We start from the raw sequence: 19906 nt of genomic DNA on the forward strand, positions 1-19906 counted from the left end.
AAGGAGGGTTATCCAGTCAACAGCAAACAAAACATCTGTAGACCAGAAAGGAAAGGAACCCTGTAGACTATTAAAGGAAAGGTTAGGAAAGGGATATTGTCAGAAAAAGGTGAGTGGTTCATGGAGATGACAGTAGATAGAAGGTCTTGAGAGTTTCCAGAGAGTACAGGGGGATTGGACTAGATGATCTTTTGAGGTCCCTTCCAATCTCTAGCATACTGTGTGATACTGTGATACAGCAAATGACATTTCCTGGGGTCTCTTATTAGAAAAACTTGTTAATTAGATTGGGGAAGTACTTTTCTGTTGTCTTTTAGTTGTATTCAGTTGCTGTGCACTCTGAACAGTATGTACATCTGAACAGAATTCTGATGATAGTATGATTTTGATTTGCTCCTTCTAAGCATGCAACACAATTTGGACATTTAGAGAATTTTTATTGTATGCTTAGCACAGAAAATAGATGACATTTTCTGCTATTTTTAAAAAGAAACATAAACTCTGTAAGGGGAAAGAGCAGAACTTGTCCATGCGCTGTAAAATAAACCATTTTATTTTGACTGCTTTCTTAGTAAAACTGTTTCAGAAAGTTTGATATGTGATCATGTTGTGAAGTTATTGGCTACTCTTACAGGCAGTCTCTTTACTGCCCTCTTTTACTGTTTCTAATAGCATGAATTAATTTGATTGACAGCTTTCCTTTGTGTTCTGTGCTTGCTTTCCATGCTTTCTTTCTTTTTGGCTGAGCCAGGAGACAAGCTTGCTAGTGAAGTATTTTACATCTTTCAGATGGCTTGTGACCTGAACTGTACAGCAGAAGGTATCTGCTGAGATCACATAATTTATTACCAGATTATGAGATCTGAAATGAAAGCGTACATTTATAAAATATTTATTTTATTAACCCTTCGGAAATCAAAGTGCTCACGGTTGCATTTGTGACAGGTTCGTTTTTGTTTTGTTTTGTCATCATTACATTTATACAGCATCAATTCAGAGCATCCAGTTTTGGCTTTGGCCAAAACTGGTGCTGTTACACTTTCCGTGTACCAGATGCAGAAGCTTGGGTTGAATTCTGCTTCAACGGATTACCAGATGTCAACACTACTACAAAAATCAGGCAAGATCTTCGTGATTTCCTTGATAAGGAACAAAACAAACAAACAAAAAAAGTTGGTTATAGAGCTGGTCTTTGTATCAGGGAAACGGAATGAACAGATTCATATTCATTCATCCTACTCTTCCCTTAAAATGGAGATGACTTCATTGAGACGTGGGTAACTGGTATTGCATGCCAGCTATAAAACTCGCTTTCTGAAGCTGCTGTCTTGCACAAAGCCCATTAAAAGAATTGCATATACACCTGTTAAAAAAATGAAAAATAAATTTTAAAAAGTGGCTGCCTTTTATGCTGTCCAGCTCATATCCATTTGTGTGATTCAGAAACTACTGATGGGCCAGTTAAAGGAACTGGCTTTCAATGAAACTAGGAAGATTGAATTATCTTTGTCATCAAATATCTTAAATCCATTGAAGCAGAATCCAGCCCATCTTTCCTAAACTGATATGTCTGTCATGCAATGGGACCTTATAAAGGTGAATTCCTTTTTACATGTGAATGGGGGCCTGTTTCAGTAATTGCTGTTCTTTCTTGAATTAAGTATAAATTTGCAGCCTTTGGAACTTCACCCTCTCACTTCTAGTCTTGGCTTTTTGCAAAAGGCATTTAGTGATTTATAAAGCATAACATGTAAAAACTCTTAAAAAAATAATAAGGCACTTGGATATCTGAACACTATCCTTGTAAAACATAATTAGAAAAACACATGCACATAATTAGGAGAAATTGGTTTGCCATATCTAGCACTGGCTTGACCAAATAAAAATTGATTTCTCTATTTCAGGCAGTTTATTGAGAGGTCTAAAGCAATTGTAGTTAAATGGCAGTATTTATCATTGCTAACAATATTTGGACTTAATGGACATTGTATTCTCATGACAGTCTGCTTGGGGTGGCATGATGATGATCAATTAAATGTTTAAACAGTTAAGTGTACCTATTGCTCTATACAGTTATTTAACTATTTCAAATGCTAATTTAAAAGTTTCACAAGGGGAGTTAAGATAATTTGCTTCAGAGAAGGAGCTTGTCCACATTTAAACACTGGACATTTAAAATTTAGCGCTCGTCTGTGTCCTGCTTATCTCAGTAGGCATAAGATAGTGAGTTCTTCAGATACTTGGCATTAAGATGAGAATCCTTTCAAGTACTGTAGCTTTTTTAACCTTATCCATAGTCATATATGATTATAGTAATTTGCTCTTATCCAAAAGACACAAATTTGACTGTGTAATGATTTGGGATTTTCATTAAATTTCTTACAAAGTAGTTTTTTCCCCTAATTAGCCTGGCAGTCTGCTAGAAAGAAGCTATCAAATTTCACACAGTAATTCTCAGTTTCCTGCTATTTGAAATCTTTAAATTCTGGTTAAAAAAAAAAAAAAGTGGAGAATCTTGCTAAGGATCCACCTGCTAACTTTCCATGAGCCAGACAAATCAGCTTTGTCCAAAACTATGTAGTTTTAAATATCTGTAAGTAGGAGCATATCACATTATCAGAAAAATAAAAAAAAAAAAGTTTTAAAATAAGTGTGTATATATATGTGTGTATAGCTCCACCTTCATTAAGCATTTGAAGACAGACCATGATCATACATGAAAACAATGAAACAGTGCTGTGTTTTATGAACTTATTCCTCTCCCAATTTCCTGAACAAGGTGGCAACTATGACAGTCGATTTGATGTGGACAAGGGTACTGGAACTATCATTGTCGCTAGACCTCTTGATGCAGAACAGAAGTCAAATTACAACTTGACAGTAGAGGCAACAGATGGAACCAGATCTATCAGCACCCAGGTAATGGACTTCCTAATGAAGCACATATAGAAGAAGGAATTTGTAGCTGGGGGGTGGGGAGGGTATTGCATTTTCTCCCTGGACAATGAATTTTTTTTATATAGGTTTGTGACTCTGAAAGAAAAGTGGATTCTTATATTCTTGGAGACATGTTTGGCAGTCCAGGTGGAAGGTTATGTGTTCCTATGCTGTAGTCTGAATCAGCAGCTTTTAAGTTGTATCATGTTCCTACATGAGCTAAATAAATTAAAACATAAACTAAACCCTTCCTTGCATGATTTATTCACAAGAAAAGGATTAATACTTCTTATCTGGATTATTTCTCTTTATCCAGCTCCCCCAGAATCACCAAATAATATGGTTACTTCACTTGAAATTTAAAAGACAACCATTTTAAGGTTGCTTGGTTCTCTCCACCCAAGATCTGTGAATGACAGTACAATGTACAAGTACCATTTTATGAAACTGAGCTGCTCCTTCTGTATAGTGTACATACAGAAGCAAGGTTTAGGTGATACCATCTCTGTGTATATTTCTGAGTACTTTCTTGTAGCTTCAGTGAAGGTAGAGATTGTTAAACACTGTCCAGATAGCAGCAATCTTAGACAAACCAAATCTTTTCAAATTACCTCTTTACTAAGTTTTAATAGTGGTGGCAGTTATTTTCAGTTGAACTAGTAAGTTCACTTTGAGGCAGAAGCCTTTTGTGACACTACTGGAAATAACTTGTAGTAAAGTAGGTTATGATGTGTATTTCTGCTGTTTTTTCTCATCTAGTTTGTTTTCCCCACCCAGACCTTGAGTATGTTTGGAAGTAAGGTTTAGCTGAGGTTGATTGTGAATGGAGCCAGGAGCTTAGACAGGCTCCAGTTTTCTTGCAAACAGAAAGAAAACTATTTACTGATTTAAGACTATTGGATTGAGACAGTGATGTGTCTTTCTTACCTACCCCTGTCACTGATCTACCCCTCAGGACCTCAATGAGTAATAAGTAGGTTACTGCTGTCTTTTCTGTAATGGAAATCTGTGTTATGAATGCAATTTCTTGTTGAACTCTTGTGCAGTATGCATGGTTTCCTGACATCTTTTCTAATGCCTTATATCTTGTCTTCCTCCTTTTGGCCAGAGGGAAAGATGTTTCTTGTCAATGTTTAGGATTTGAAACAGCATCTTTATTGAGCTGGCTGAAAGTCTAGAGGCTTGATAGGTCAAGTAGACTAAATTCAATAGTAGAGGATTGCAGAGTTAGCAGTTTCCTCTGAGAGCTGCCTTTTCCTTTAATGGTGACAGTTGACAGTGATATTCTAGACCATAAATCTCCAAACACAACAACATGTCCCCCAGTCAGAACTTGCAGCTATCATAGCTGTGGTGCCATTGCTTCTGGTGCTGATAAACACCATGAAAGGTTTGGAGAATCCTTCTTTAAATTTATTGCCTAGTTGTAGTAAAAATACTGAGCAGATTCATTTCTAGTAATTACAGAATGCTGGATAAAAGGCATCAATTACTTGGGGGGGGGGGGGGGGGGGGATGGGGGATGGGGAGAGAGAAAGAAATAATGAAAGAAATCCAAATTGGCTAAAGAGAATTCCTTTTGCCAGGAAAGTGAGAAAGACAGCAGTAGGCTTTCCACACCCACTCTCCCCAGCCCCAAGAATGCAGTCAAAAATGCCACCATGCAGAGTGTGTTGAGGTAGCCTGGGGGCTAGTAAAGGCTGAATATTTGGTCTTGATGACTACAGATATTCTATCCAGTGTTGCTGCTTATATAGCTGAATTTGTGCAGGCGTCCTGAGCTGTCACAGTTCAACCATAATCTGCTTTGTCTTCTAGAACAACCAAGAATTGGAAGGTCACAAAAATACTTTAACCCTCACCCCTTCTCTTCCTCTGGGTTATGTGATTCTTGAAGTGCACAGTGTAGCTTTTGTCCAATTTCTTTAAATGAATTTGTTATTTTAGAATTTTGTAAAGCTGAGTGAACAATATCAACATTTACCACAGCAATCTTCTGCACAAGAATTGGAGTAGTAGTCTCAAATTTACTGTCTCTGATTGTTTTTTGCATGATTTTCTTTCGTGTCTTTCCTCTCAGCTAGAGTTGGCAGGATTAGAGGCTGTGGTTTCTGTTACAGGAGAGCACAAAGACTTCCTTCGCGTTGTCTTCGTTTTTCCCCTTCTGGTGGCATAAATACAAGTAATGCTCTTGCTGTTTTGAGTCTCACATTACTGTGGTATATAGATGGAGGAGCATTGATTAGTTCAAACTCTACAATTGTTGATGCATGAAGAAACTCCTGATTTTAACTGATTCTCTTATCTCCCCTGTAACTTCTGGCCCACCCAAATGGACTACTCTGTTAAGGTAGCCTTCAGGGCTATTGTTGAGAAGATGCATTTCAGATGAGGCTTAACTTCAGGGAATTTAAAAATGTTGTTAGGAAATCCAAGTTGAAGGTATGATTTATGGCTGCCAGTGTGTAAATTCCATTACTCACTGCTGAAATAATAATGATTACAGTTTGAGTGTTGATGTGGTGTTGGATTCTTCTGAAAGCTGATAAATTGAGAGCAGTTAAAATGGAGTGACAGGCAAAAAAGTTCTGCATACTGAGTGCATACATTAGGCGCAACAATATGCCATACACACAGCTTTTAGCTTACAAAGTAATTGCTGTAAACATTGGAAACACAGTAAACAATTTAACAGACCTTGATTAACAGCAGTTTAAATAATTTTACATTTAATTTGAAAAAGGAAATTACATTTTCAAGACATTGGGGAGGGGGACAAGAAAAGAAAATCTTATTATGTGAAAGCAATGTATTGAATCTGACTTTAAACTAGAAGGCATTTGCTGGCCTCAGGCCATTAACATCTGTAGAGCATTTGACTCCTTCAGGACTTCAGTTAAATAGCTTTTTTGAAAAATACAGCAGTAGTAGGCGTGGAGTCTGTTAGATTTTTGCATCCATCTAAATGCCAAATGCATGATGCAAAGCAAGGGCAAACAAATTCCAGGCCTACAGTAGTGGTGTTTGACAGATGATGTTAGAGATTACTAGTGTCATACTAGGAAGGAGTATCATTAAAAATATAACTCGATGTACTTACGTTTTTATTTTATTCTCTTTTTGTCTGAAATAGAAAAGGCTATTGACAGGCTGTAAGTGGCAATATATGAACTATTGAGTTGCATTTTGGGGGAAACGAAAAATGAATATCCTGTTTCTAGCTGTAGCCCCTTGCAGTCATTGCTAAGTCTATCATTTTTTTTCTTTTTTTGCCAGAAGTATTACTTAAGATGGTTTAAAGGTAATTGCAGGATTTTACCTTTTGCTGTGCTGTTGCAGAATATTTAATCTTGCTTTATGCAAAATGCATATGGATATTATGTTTTGGGAATGAAGGACTGAATATTCTTCATTGATTAAATGTGTATTTTTGGTTGCCATCACCACACTGCTCCACAGAGTCATTTTAGAGCTGGAATTCAGTTATATTATCTCTGGATAATATAACTTTTTTGTTTATATAAAATATTATAAACATATCAATGTAAGTATAATTATGAATGGAGAGAGGAGGAGATTTTAAATTCCACATAGAATCAGCAAATGAAAAATTAGATTAAAACAGTCCAAAGGAACAAGTTCAGATATTAAAAACTGAGTATGTTTTGTCAAAGCACATCTCTCTGCTATAGGCTGCTAGTAATTAATGCTTTCCTATGGAAATTTAGGTTTTACCTATCAATTAATTAGTAGAGCTCAAATACTTCCCCTAAATAATCCTGGGCTGCTGTGTTCTCTGTCTGTGTAGCCAGGCTATATTGCTCTCCATGAGATCTGTGAATAGAGAGCAGTTGTGCAACACAGTCCTTGTATAGCTCTGCAAGACAAGTCAAGTTTTTTCAGTTCCAGACCATTGTTGTTTTGGAGATCACATGTTCCAGTAAGGTTAAACTTTTCTGTAGTGTGCTCTTTTAATGTGCAACTTCTTTCTTAGGAGATAGTCTATTTCATTTAAATTTAATCTCATGATTTCATTGAGAAATGCTCAATAGCTGGTTTTATTGTATTATACATGTTACTTTAGAATAACACAAGCTCTTGTACTTTTTTCTCAGGTTTGCAAACCCGTATTCTTCTGTGTCAATCTTTAAAATTGCACTTAATATTATTACTTCAGGTGCCTTTCATGTAATATGAAGGCCTTAACAATTTTGTATGAAAATTTGATCCTTTTACATTTAAAAGGAAAATGCACATCTAACACCTGTCACTTAACATTGGTAACAGTCCCTGTCTTGAAAGTAGCGCTTCCTTACTGCATTTATTTAACAGTTTAGATAGGAAAGAGCTGCTGGAGTTCATCTAGTTAAAACTCCTGCTTAAAGTAGTGCCGATTGCAAAGCTGGATCAAGTTGCTCAGGGACTTGTCAGGTTCTAAGTACCTGGGATGACAGGGCATGGCAGCTTTTCCTTGGACCTGCTTTTACATTAGTGTTTAACAACCCTCCTTGAAAAATATTCTTTTCTTAGGCTTTCTGTATTTTCCCTTATTGGAGCTTGGGAGTGTCCTTTCACTGTGCATCTCTGAGAAGAGTCTGGCTTTCTTTCCAGCAGCACTCCCTTTACACAGTGGATGGAGAGCTTTTAGATCCCCATTGATTTTAGTAGGCCTTCACTGGGTTTAAGTTTGTCAGGATCTCTTTTGGACTGAAGTGTCCAAAACTCTAGTGGATCTAGAGTCCCACCAGTGAGTATCAAATAGAGGAGAGTAATTCCTTGCCCCATGCCTGCTGCTTCCCTTATTAAAACAGACCAGCATGCAGTTAGCCGAGTTATCAAAAGGGTGCCCATCAATTCACATCAACCTTATCCACCAGAGTCTGCAGAGGGGTGTAAAGAAACATTATCAGAGGGGAAATAGGTATGAGCTTAAACAGCAGGTTTTATTTAAATCTATAAAATTTGACACTTTCTCTTTTCACTTACTGCTATTCTGAGTGTGAAATTAATAATCTTTCGAGAGAGTGGGAATTGATTTAAAAAATTGTCAGTGTGTTCATTTTGAAAGCATAGTATCCATTAATTAAGTGTTGTAATTGTATACAGTCTTTTAACCTTTTATTTATACAAAAATATTTCTGTAGTTTTATTTGTGTTGAGGTTTGGGGTTTTCAGGTCCCCACCTCCTTTTTTTTTTATTTGTTGACTATCTTCGTTTGGTTTCATTTTTCATATTCAGGAGCACCAGTGTTCCGTGAGCATCTGTTTTTACTAAAATGCTCAGTGACTGACTGCATTGGACCCTTCCATATTTCTTCTTCCAAGATGCCTTAAAATGTATTTTATTTATACAGGATTTAAACCAACAACTGTGCTTATGATAAAAGAATTGCATATTTAAGGTCATGTTCTTTTGATTCTTGCTGTTCATTTTCTGCTTGATTTTATTAGTGAATGTATTTAAAAACTTGACCTAATATGTGTCCTAGATCACCTACCATTGATTTTTCTCCCCACTAAAAATCAATATTTGTTCCAACTCTGTTCCTTTAATCAGTTTCTAATTCATGACAAAACCAAACTCCTTAGTTTCCATAGCAACATCTTGCAAGGATTTTTATCAATGTGCCAAATGATTAGTTCATTTCCTATTTCTTGCATTTTCTAGGAAATCTAGGTGGTAGGCAGAGTTTTCCTCTGCAGTTTTGCATTTATCCTGTCAGACTGTTTCAAATATTAAAAAACTACCAACATTTATGAATATTTCCCTAAAGGTACCATGTATTGGATTATGGCTCAGAGACCTGCAATGCTTAGGACTACACCTGCTAAAAAAGTTAAAGGCACGTGTGTGTGCACACACCAGTGTGTCCACACATACATATGTGTGCTTCCCTCTCCACCCTGACTGGCGCTCTGGAGGTGGAGCTCAGTGTTATTAACAGTGTGTTATATTAGGAGGATTATCATGGGGTTTTTCAGTTTTGTGGTTTTTTTATCCTGCAGTCCAGCAGAACCTGGGAGTGGCTCCCATCTTGGTGATTTGTGTCCACTTAGAGGTTTATTGCAGCATCACTGCTTTGCAGTGTTTCATTTTTAGTTTGTTTTGTGCAGGGTCATGCTCCCTATTGTTCTTGGTGAATAAGACTGAGGCAAAATTGTAATCTGGTATGGGCTTTCCTTCTCCTTGATTGCTCTTTATATTTCCTGGTGGCATTGTTAAATAACGGATTGTTTCGAATAAACTTACAAACTTAAATCCCTTTTTGTTCCTTACCTGGCTTTTTATTCCATATGTGTCTTCTGACTTGAGATTCCACATCTGTCACCTCAACTCTGTTCCTATATTCCGTTTTATATGCTTATCTGTTCTTTTAATATTATCCAGGTAAAACTGTCAGTGTAAACAGTCTTTCTGGTGACAGTTATTTCAGGTGCCAGAGTGGGCAATATCCCACTTTTTGAGAAGACTCAGTATGACTCCTGTTGATACACTCAGCATCTGTTTTTCCTTGGTAAAAGTTTTAACATAAGATTCTAGTTTTGCAAGGTTGAAGTTGAGGAAGTTTTCTTTTCCTGTAGCAAAATGCATGACATTTCTTTATTACTTACCACCATCAGGATTCATCTAATCTGATTTCTACTGCATTATATTTTATTTCTAGACTCTACCAGCTATCAATGGGAAACGATAAGTATCTCCAAAGAGTAATCTAACCCACTTTTGATAAGTACTTTTAAACATGTGTTGATGGCAGTTAATTTATACAATGCAGCTAACCTTTGAGTGGCTAAAAGCATGGCTGTATGTGCAACACATAAAGAACTTGAATTTAGCCATGTGTTCTGGGGGCTTTGCTGCCTACCTGCCAGCTCCTCTGCATTACTGTTGCTTGTTTAACATTATCACTGCTGATGGAACAGGATGGTGGCTGAGTGTCTTACTCTTTCTGTACAAGAGTTCAGTGCTGTGAAGGGCAAGTGGTGTGCAGGGATATTGTGTGGTTTCAGTGAACATTATGATTCAAAGAGATCATTGCCTGCATAGCACATAAGTGAACCCAGCTGAATTTCTGTGGGAAAGCACAATTTGAAGCATCAAAGTTAATTTAACTGTAACTCCAGAAAAATGGTGTGACCAATTACCTATGCAGAGATTGAGCTAAATTGTTGAAGAAGAGCAAGCAATACCTGTGGTTCTTTGAAATAATATAATTTCGTGGGAATTCCACAATTTTATGTTCTTGCCTGGACTTGGAAATGTAAGGAATGAAAGAAGATTGCTTCCACATGAGAGCAAGGGGAGGTACAGTGTATCCACTGCCTTGGAAAGCATTGCTTAGAATTCCAAATTTGCACAAATAAAAAGAATTTTACCCACCCTGGAACCCAGACTGAGATAATTTTATTTTTCTTGGTTTTATTCCAAAATTACTGATAAGTTCTTTTTCATCATGCTTTAGACAAAAATAATTCCCTTCAAGATACCTTACCTAAGGTATTTTTGATTGTATAGATTTCTGGTTTGACTTTGGGAAAGGTGAGGCAGATACAGGTTTAGTGAGATTCTTCTTCTCTACACCTCTTAGATCTTATCCTGTCCCTGAAAGAAAGATTGCCTTGAGGTGGAATTATTTCAGTGTTATGGTCTGATTTTTAATAAAATGTCCTCTTTTCATCTCTGTTTCCCAAGTATCATCAATTCTTCCCCCTTCCCATTGTATCATTTCAGGTGTACATCAAAGTTATAGACACAAATAATCATAGGCCTCGGTTTTCTGCTTCAAAATATGAAGTTGTTATACCTGAAGACACCATGCCAGAGACAGAAATTCTGCAAGTCAGTGCCACAGACAGAGATGAGAAGAATAAACTGATTTATACTATTCAGGGCAGCACTGATCCCATCAGTCTTAAAAAATTTCGTCTGGACCCTGGAACTGGCTGTCTTTATACTTCAGAAAAACTGGATCATGAGACCATGAACCAGCATATTCTTACAATAATGGTAAATAAACACAAATTATATTCTGTAGCCAGTAACAAACAGATCTTTTTTAATGTCTTTTGAATTTGTCCCCTTAATTAAAGCATTTATTTGTATGTTTAATTTGTGTGCAGTCTTTGTCTCTGTGATTGGTACAGATTAAACCTTGAATTATTATGAATATTTGATGAACTACTAAAATAACAGTGCTAATTACTAGTAATATGCTAACTGCTTCAGGTTCGAGACCAAGATGTCCCTGTAAAGCGCAACTATGCTAGAATCATCATTAATGTTAGTGACACAAATGATCACGCTCCATGGTTCACCAGCTCTTCCAATGAAGGACGGGTGTACGAGTCAGCAGCTGTTGGATCAGCAGTACTTCAAGTTACAGCATTAGATAAGGACAAAGGAAAAAATGCAGAAATTGTGTACTCTATTGAATCAGGTATATTGACTATTACATCTTCAGTTTATTTGAAACTATGCTTGCTGATACTTTATTTCAACTGTAGGCATGTTAAAAATAGCTATAAAAAAGAAGGAACTACAGGTGTACCTGTTGTATTCTGTGAGAGGTATTTAAGATACAGCCTCAGCATTTAAAAGAAGACTACAATGGCAAATAGTCATCTCCCTCCCTTAGCTATTTGTATTATCCTTTAGATACATTTAGAACATTTTAGTAGTAGTAGAAGAAAAAACTACCTTTCAACCCTTAAGAGGGGAGTGTTCTTTAGAAATTACAGGAGCATTAAAATCAGATCTAAAAAGCATTCTTTTTTGGTAATGTAAGCGATGTTCTGTGGCATAAGCAAAGCAAGGGTTTCATAGAAAGAGTAAGAGCCTGAGACAAGTGCTTTCTTCCATTCATCTAATTTTGTGTGTGAATAAATGTAAGACTTATGAGGTTTGGTTTACAGGACTGTGATCTACTGAGTGGTAAAAGCATTATAATTGATTTTCTAAGCATATGGAAGGAACATTCCTTAAATGCTTGTAATGGCTGCTTAGATTTGTATTGGGATATTCTAAGAATACCACTATGTTTAGAGCCTCCACTAAAAAAAAAAACCAAACCCAAACAAAAAACCACCCCACCCCACCCCACCCCCCCCTTGCCTACTCAGAAGTTCTTAATGATTTTTTTTCCGTGCTGAGAACATGGCTTTAGTAATGTGTTTTTTTTAAGGAAGTAAAATGTAAGTCTTGCCATAGTTAGTAGATGAACTGAATATTGTATGCAGTAGTTAGTACATGAACTGAATATTGTATGCAGTATAGTTCAGCTATATATTTGAAAATGCACAGAAAACAGGCATTTATCAAATGGCAGGTGCTAACCCTCAGAGGGTAGTTTTGGTTTTTTTTTTCTAATACTATCACAGGGAGTAACTTCCCTATGTGTTAATAGGAAGCTAGGAAAGAGGTAATTATTGGTCCAATTCAGGAAGTTTATTTTTGAAGCAGTGATTTAAACAATACTTGCATAAGCAACTAAGGTTGCCAAGTATGAATTCATTAAAGCACCTTTTTTCAAAGCAGTCTACTTATTTTAGATTATAAAATGTAACTTGCATTGCACTAATGTTAATTTCTGAGTATAATTCTATTTCAGCTTCAGTAGGTATTTTATTTGGCTTATACATGAACCAAGTGACAAAGATAATTTGAAGAAAATACAGAATTTATAATGTTGAAACCTGAAAAATACTTATCTTTTTAATTTTTCTTAATGGAAAATTAAACCATTTTTCTCCATTTATTTTCAAGGCTTGGATAGATTTGCTAACTGGTTTATGTAATGTTTCCACAAACAAACTTAGAATTACTGCTCTCGATAACAGAAAGCTTTCTAGAGAGGCTAACAAATGTTTATCAAACAAAACTAAGAAACTTTACTATTCAGTGTGTTCTCTCTTTTAGTATTTAGCTAAATAAACAATCATCCTTGAAGTTCTGTATACCTCTTAATTACTTTCTTTTTCTTCACAGGGAATATTGGAAATTCCTTCTCTTTAGATCCCATTTTGGGTATGATTAGAACTGCAAAGGAATTAGATCGTAGTAACCAGGAAGAATACAACCTGATGGTAAAAGCTACAGACAAAGGAGATCCTCCACTGAGTGAAGTGACCTCTGTACATATCTTTGTCACGGTTTCTGATAATGCCTCACCAAAATTCACAGCCAAAGAATATTCTGCAGAAATCAGTGAAAGTGCCAGCATTGGTAGTTTTGTTGGAATTGTTACAGCATACAGTCAGTCTTCTGTAGTCTTTGAAATAAAAGATGGTAATATAGGTGATGCCTTTGCTATCAATCCAAACTCCGGTGTCATTGTTTCTCAGAAGGTACTTGATTTTGAAACTTTGCCTGTTTACACTCTGACTGTGCAAGGAACAAACATGGCTGGCTTGTCCACTAATGCAACAGTTTTAGTACATCTTCGGGATGAGAATGATAATCCACCAGTTTTTATGCAGGCTGAATATACAGGACTCATCAGTGAATCAGCTTCAATTAACAGTGTGGTTCTGACTGACAAGAATATTCCATTAGTAATTCGAGCTACAGATGCTGATAAAGAATCTAATGCTTTGCTTGTTTATCAAATTGTTGAACCATCTGTCCGCAAGTATTTTGCCATTGATTCTAGCACTGGTGCCATTTGGACAGTCATGAGTCTGGACTATGAGGAGACAAATATTTTCCACTTTTCAGTGCAAGTACATGATATGGGGATATCACATTTATACGCAGAATATGCAGCTAATGTTACTATTTATGTAATTGACATCAATGACTGTCCTCCTGTGTTTTCAAGAGAGTTGTACGAGACATCCATGTTGGTTCCAACCTATAAAGGCGTGGAAGTCATCAGCGTAAATGCCACTGATGCTGATTCAGGCATTTTTTCACAATTAATTTATTCCATTATTGAAGGCAACATCGGAGAAAAATTTTCAATAAACCCTAAGACTGGAGATATAACAGTGCAAAATACAACTCAGTTAAGAAGCAGATATGAGTTAACAGTGAGAGCATCTGATGGCAAATTTGCAAGCACTGCATCTGTAAAAATTAATGTGAAAGAAAGCAAGGCAAGCCAGCTGAAGTTCGCACAGAGTTCTTACTCTGCAACAGTGCAGGAGAATTCCACAGAGGCAAAAACAATAGCTGTTGTTACTGCTATAGGAAATCAAATAAATGAGCCTTTGTTTTACCATATCCTAAATCCAGACAGCAGATTTAAAATAAGCCCAACTTCTGGAGTCCTTTCAACAACAGGAATACCGTTTGATCGTGAACAGCAAGAATCTTTTGATGTGGTTGTAGAAGTGACTGAGGAATATAGACCATCAGTTGTTGCACACATTGTAGTTAAAGTCACAGTGGAAGATGTAAATGATAATGCTCCATTTTTTGTCAGTCTTCCATATTATGCTGTTGTTAAAGTAGACTCTGAAGTAGGCCATGTTATTCAGCGTGTCACTGCAGTAGATAAAGATACAGGGAGAAATGGAGAGGTGCATTATTATCTCAAAGAACATCATGAACATTTCCAAATTGATCCCACTGGTGAAATCTCCCTGAAGAAGAAGTTTGAACCAGATACACTAAACAAGGAGTATCTGGTCACAGTAGTGGCAAAAGATGGAGGAGACCCTGCATTTTCTGCTGAAGTTACAGTCCCAGTTACAGTTATGAGTAAAGCCATGCCAGTTTTCGAAAAACCTTTCTATAGTGCAGAGATACCAGAAAACATTCAGCTCCATAGTCCTGTGGTACATGTACAAGCAAACAGCCCAGAAGGACTTAAGGTGTTTTACAGCATCACAGGTGGAGATCCTTTCAATCAGTTCACTATCAACTTCAACACTGGAGTTATAAATGTCGTTGCCCTTCTTGACTTTGAATCTCATCCAGCCTACAAACTGAGTGTTCGAGCAACAGACTCCCTAACAGGGGCCCACGCTGATGTGTTTGTAGACATCATAGTGGAAGACATCAATGATAATCATCCTGTGTTTACAGAGCAAACTTACACTGCAACCCTTTCTGAGGCGTCTGTCATTGGAACATCTGTTGTACAAGTGAGTGCTACAGATGCTGATTCTGGAACAAACAGGGGGATTTCCTATCACTTGGTTGAGGATAATAGTGAAAGTCATGACTACTTCCACATAGATAGCAGCACTGGACTCATTCTTACAGCAAGAACTTTGGACTATGAACAAATTAAACAGCACAAGTTACTAATAAGGGCCATAGATGGCGGCATGCTGCCATTGAGCAGTGATACCATTGTAACTGTTGATGTAACCAATCTCAATGATAACCCTCCTGTTTTTAACCAGTTGCTTTATGAAGCTAAGATTAGTGAACTGGCTCCCCGAGGGCATTTTGTGACATGTGTGCAAGCATCAGATGCAGATAGTTCAGATGTTGACAAGCTGGAATACTCCATTCTGACAGGCAATGACCAGAAGAATTTTGTAATTAATAGTAAAACCGGCATTATCACCATATCAAACCTACGCAGACAGACACTAAAGTCACATTATAATCTTAATGTGTCTGTTTCTGATGGGGTCTTCAGAAGCTCAGCCCAAGTCCACGTAACTGTAACCAGTGCCAATATGCACAGTCCTGTTTTCAGCCAGAATGAATATGAGGTTGAACTAGCTGAAAACGCTCCATTGCATACTTCAGTGACTGAAGTTAAAGCAACTGATGAAGATTCTGGTACATATGGCCGCATCACTTACCACATTGTGAATGACTTTGCCAAAGATAGGTTTTATACAAATGAGAGAGGACAGATATTTACTTCTAAAAAGCTTGACCGTGAAACACAAGCAGAAAAAGTAATTGCCATTAGTTTAATGGCCAAAGATTCAGGGGGAAAAGTTGCTTTCTGTACTGTTAATGTAATACTTACAGATGTCAATGATAACGCTCCTCAATTCCGAGTGACAGAGTATGAAGTAAATATTGGATCTGATGTTCCACGGGGTACTTCTGTCGTTAAAGTCTGGGCATCTGATGCTGATGAGGGTACAAATGCAGATATCACATACTCTATTGAAGCACAGTCTGAAAATGTTAAAGAGAATTTAGAAATTGACTCATTGTCTGGCATAATTACTACAAAAGAAAGCTTAATTGGTTTAGAAAATGAGTTTCTGACCTTCTTTGTTAGAGCAGTTGATGGTGGATCCCCCCAAAAAGAGTCAGTTGTTCCTGTCTATGCTAGAATACTCCCACCAGAAGTGCCTCTTCCAAAATTTTCGGAGCCATTTTATTCTTACACAGTTTCTGAGGACATTCCAATTGGAACTGAGATAGATGTTATCAAAGCAGAGCATAATCAGACTTTAGTATATAGTCTGATTAAAGGGAACACTCCTGAAAGCAATAGAGATGCTTTTTTTGTGATTGACCGACAGACTGGACAGTTGAAACTTGATAAGAATCTTGATCATGAAACAACTAAATGGTACCAGTTCTCAGTTCAAGCACAGTATGCAAATGAAGATTATAAAGTTGTTTCCTCAGTAGAGGTAAGCATTCAGGTAAAAGATGCAAATGATAACAGACCAGTTTTGGAGTCCAATCCTTATGAAGCATTCATTGTAGAAAACATGCCAGCTGGAACAAGAGTCATCCAGATTAAAGGAACTGACTTGGATTCTGGGCTCAATGGGCAGGTTACATACAGCTTGGATCCTTCTCAAGAACTAGATGTTATAGAGTCCTTTGCTATGAGCATGGAAACTGGCTGGGTTACCACTCTCAAAGAACTTGACCATGAGAAACGAGACAAATACAAAGTCACAGTGATTGCATCTGATCGGGGTGAAAAAGTTCAACTGTCTTCTACGGCTGTGATTGAAGTTACTGTTACAGATGTGAATGACAATCCACCACGCTTTACTGCAGAGATATATAAAGGAACAGTCAGTGAGGATGACCCTCCTGATGGGGTAATTGCCATCTTGAGTACAACTGATGCTGATACAGAAGAAGCCAATAAACAAGTCTTCTATTACATTACAGGTAAATCTTTTTGAATAATGACAGAATAATCATTTGAGTGGTCCTGGAATGATGTGAGATATTGAAAAGTATTTGAAACCATAGAGCTTCAAAGAAAAATGGTCTGTGCCTTAATATGAACATTAAAAACTTAGGGGGAAAAAGAGTTTTAGAAAAGAGATCTTTGGCTGTCCATTTCATGTATGCCTTGCTTAAAATGCCTTCCTACATTTGTTGTTCACTTGCATATCAAATTTTATTTTATAAATATACTTAAATTAGTGGTGAGTTAACTAATGAAAGAAATTTCACAAAATAATCGCTATTAATTTCCAATGGTGTTTTTTTATTAGTTTTTAGCATATGTCTTGATACAGTGTTGTTACAGATGTTCATTGTATGAGCATCTTCTGATTATTTCTAGCTGGAAAATGAAGCTATTTCCCTGTAACACCACAGAGAGTGTTGCTTATTTGCATTTACCTTTTTTTCCTCTGTAAGTATAACTTAATGTTGATCTAGTAATAGTAGCAATTTCTCTCTTTAATTAAATGTTTCTTTTTGTATTTCAGGAGGTGATCCCTTGGGACAGTTTGCTATTGAAAATATACAGAATGAATGGAAGGTCTATGTCAAAAAGCCTTTGGACAGGGAAGAGAAGGATAATTACCTTCTAAATATTACAGCTACTGATGGGACCTTTGCAACTAAAGCTGTGGTGGAGGTTAAAGTCCTTGATGCTAATGATAATAGCCCTGTTTGTGAAAAGGTAGGCATAGTCTTGGTATCTTCATGTCCAGCTGCTTCGATACATAAAATCTGAAATTTTCATGAAATTGCTTCTCAGGATACTGACAAATAGCAATTCTTTTTATGTTGGTAACAGAAATTTGGACTATTAAGGTAGACTGTTGTCAAAGGAAAGTTACTTCATGGGCAGGCTTCATAAATAAAAATTCAAATACGATTCATTGATGTATTTTTAACACTTAATGGATATTTGAAGAGTATAAGGAGAGTTGTGGTACGTTTCTCCTGTGTTAATGCATGCTTTTCCAAACGGAATTGTTTTAAGCTGCAGCCATAATAGCTTATATGCTCCATTTTCTGAAGGAAGCGAAGTCTCAAAGAAGGCTGTATACCATCACTTAGTTGATGTATTTGTGCATTTCTTCTGATAAAAGAGTTGAAAAGACTGGAATATTATTCTGCAGCTGCACTCAACAGCACGAAAAATACGTAATCGGTAAACATTTTCCTGTTACAAAGCTATCTACCATGCCAGATTTGATAGTCTGCACAAATGGACATGAAAAACAAAGAATGGGAAGAAAAAAAAAAAAAACCCAAACAAAAAAAAACACCCCACAAACCGGAAAGATGGGCTCATGTAAGATGTGCAGTTGCCTTATGAGAAAGCCCTGCTTTTTCATGGTCAGCTTCTTTGTTTTTTACTTTAGCACATTTGGACTTTTCATAGCTATCTTTCAACACAAACTTCATGTTAGCAGGTGGAAATCTTTTCTTGTTCTGGGAAGCATCAAGTATATAGTGAGCATTTAATTCTTTTGGTTTTTTTTTAGTTTGTGTTGGTTACCTCCGTATAAACAACTGCAGTTATATCTACTGGTATGTCAGTGGTTTTAGACTTTCAATTTTGTTAATATTGGTGTTAGAAGGCTCAGTCCTTCTAATTTACTGTGCATCCCTGACATGGATGAGTGTAAGAGTGCGTAGTGCCTTTAAATTCTGGATTGTTTTCTTCTTAGTTTTTAATTAAACTGAAAACTTTTTATTCCTTACAAAAAAGACAGGTATCAGTTTCTTCTAGATTGAGTCAGACCTAGAAATTTACAAAAAAGAAAAAGATGCAGTTACCAAAAATTTATAACTCCTGTTACAGGAATGCATTTAATTATTAGTTAATCAGTTACAAGTGTTTAGAGTTCTTAGCTATGCAGTGGTATTCAGGAGTCCCTATGGTTGCAGTATTAATTACCTTTCTGAATAACCTAACAAATGTGAGCTAATTAATTAGAAAATGAGAAATTCTTTTTATTTGCAGGTATTTCATCCTCTGTTTCATTTCATATGTTACCAGACACCCAAATGGGATATTATCTCATCTGTCTTTCCTTCTTCCCCATCCCTTTCCAAGCTCTACTACTTCATATGTTTAGTCTTTCAATGTAACTTTAAAATCTTGCAGGCTTTATACACTGATTCTGTTCCTGAGGATGCACTTCCTGGCAAACTGATAATGCAGGTATCTGCTACAGACGCAGATATTCGTTCCAATGCAGAAATTACTTATACACTGCATGGCACAGGAGCAGAAAAATTCAGACTCACTCCAGACACAGGTAACAATACTTTATACACTATGCAAAATTCTAATCATCACCTCAGTTTATAGAATGTTGTAAGATTACATTAAGACATACATAAATGTCAGTACTTTAAGCTTTCCAGTAAGGGTTATTTTATTATATAACTGTTTGAAAAGTTTCTACAACACAAATGCTAATAATATATTGAAAAAGCTAGTATTTTAATATATGAGGAACTAAAGAGTAAATACGGTAATTGTTCTAAAGCCAGAAGCTTCCATGTTGAAGTGACTTGACTAATTGTATGCTATAAATTTTTTTACCTTTTATATTCATTGTGTATTCAGTATATACTCACTAATAGCAGTAATGGTTTATAATTGAAAATATCTTCATTCAGATTCTCTTTGTCAGCATTTGGTTTGTCATATTAAATGGGATGAGGTTAGAAGGAGCAACAAACTTCCTTTTCATACTAAACACCAAAAGTGCCTCCAGTTTTAGAAGCATTATATGAAGGAGAATAACATTTAACTTGCCTGACTTTGGTTTTCAAGGCATTCCTGTCTTCTGGATTATAACAAAGTCAAAGCTAACGCCAAAATCC

At 36.5% G+C, this 19906-nt stretch overlaps 1 protein-coding gene across 7 annotated transcripts in view; it reads left to right on the forward strand.

The window, feature by feature from the left end:
* FAT1 (FAT atypical cadherin 1) overlaps positions 1 to 19906 on the forward strand; it is a 108174-nt gene that overhangs the window by 64316 nt on the left and 23952 nt on the right. For 5 of the 7 annotated variants that reach the window (XR_008973627.1, XM_057420396.1, XM_057420397.1 and 2 more), the window contains exons 7-13: positions 752 to 820; positions 2780 to 2919; positions 10670 to 10945; positions 11165 to 11375; positions 12923 to 16990; positions 17542 to 17738; positions 19179 to 19332. Coding sequence is in view for 6 of the 7 variants with exons in the window: in XM_057420396.1 (XP_057276379.1) it covers positions 752 to 820; positions 2780 to 2919; positions 10670 to 10945; positions 11165 to 11375; positions 12923 to 16990; positions 17542 to 17738; positions 19179 to 19332 (5115 nt within the window). In the remaining variant the exon portion in view is untranslated. The remainder of the gene's footprint in view (positions 1 to 751; positions 821 to 2779; positions 2920 to 10669; positions 10946 to 11164; positions 11376 to 12922; positions 16991 to 17541; positions 17739 to 19178; positions 19333 to 19906) is intronic. The other 2 variants (XM_057420398.1, XM_057420401.1) reach the window with 1 other exon arrangement.

Source organism: Pezoporus wallicus, unplaced genomic scaffold (assembly GCF_028554395.1).
Source record: "Pezoporus wallicus isolate ANWC-B61680 ecotype Strahan unplaced genomic scaffold, APGP_CSIRO_Pwel_v1 contig_5552, whole genome shotgun sequence".
Lineage (NCBI taxonomy): Eukaryota > Metazoa > Chordata > Aves > Psittaciformes > Psittacidae > Pezoporus > Pezoporus wallicus.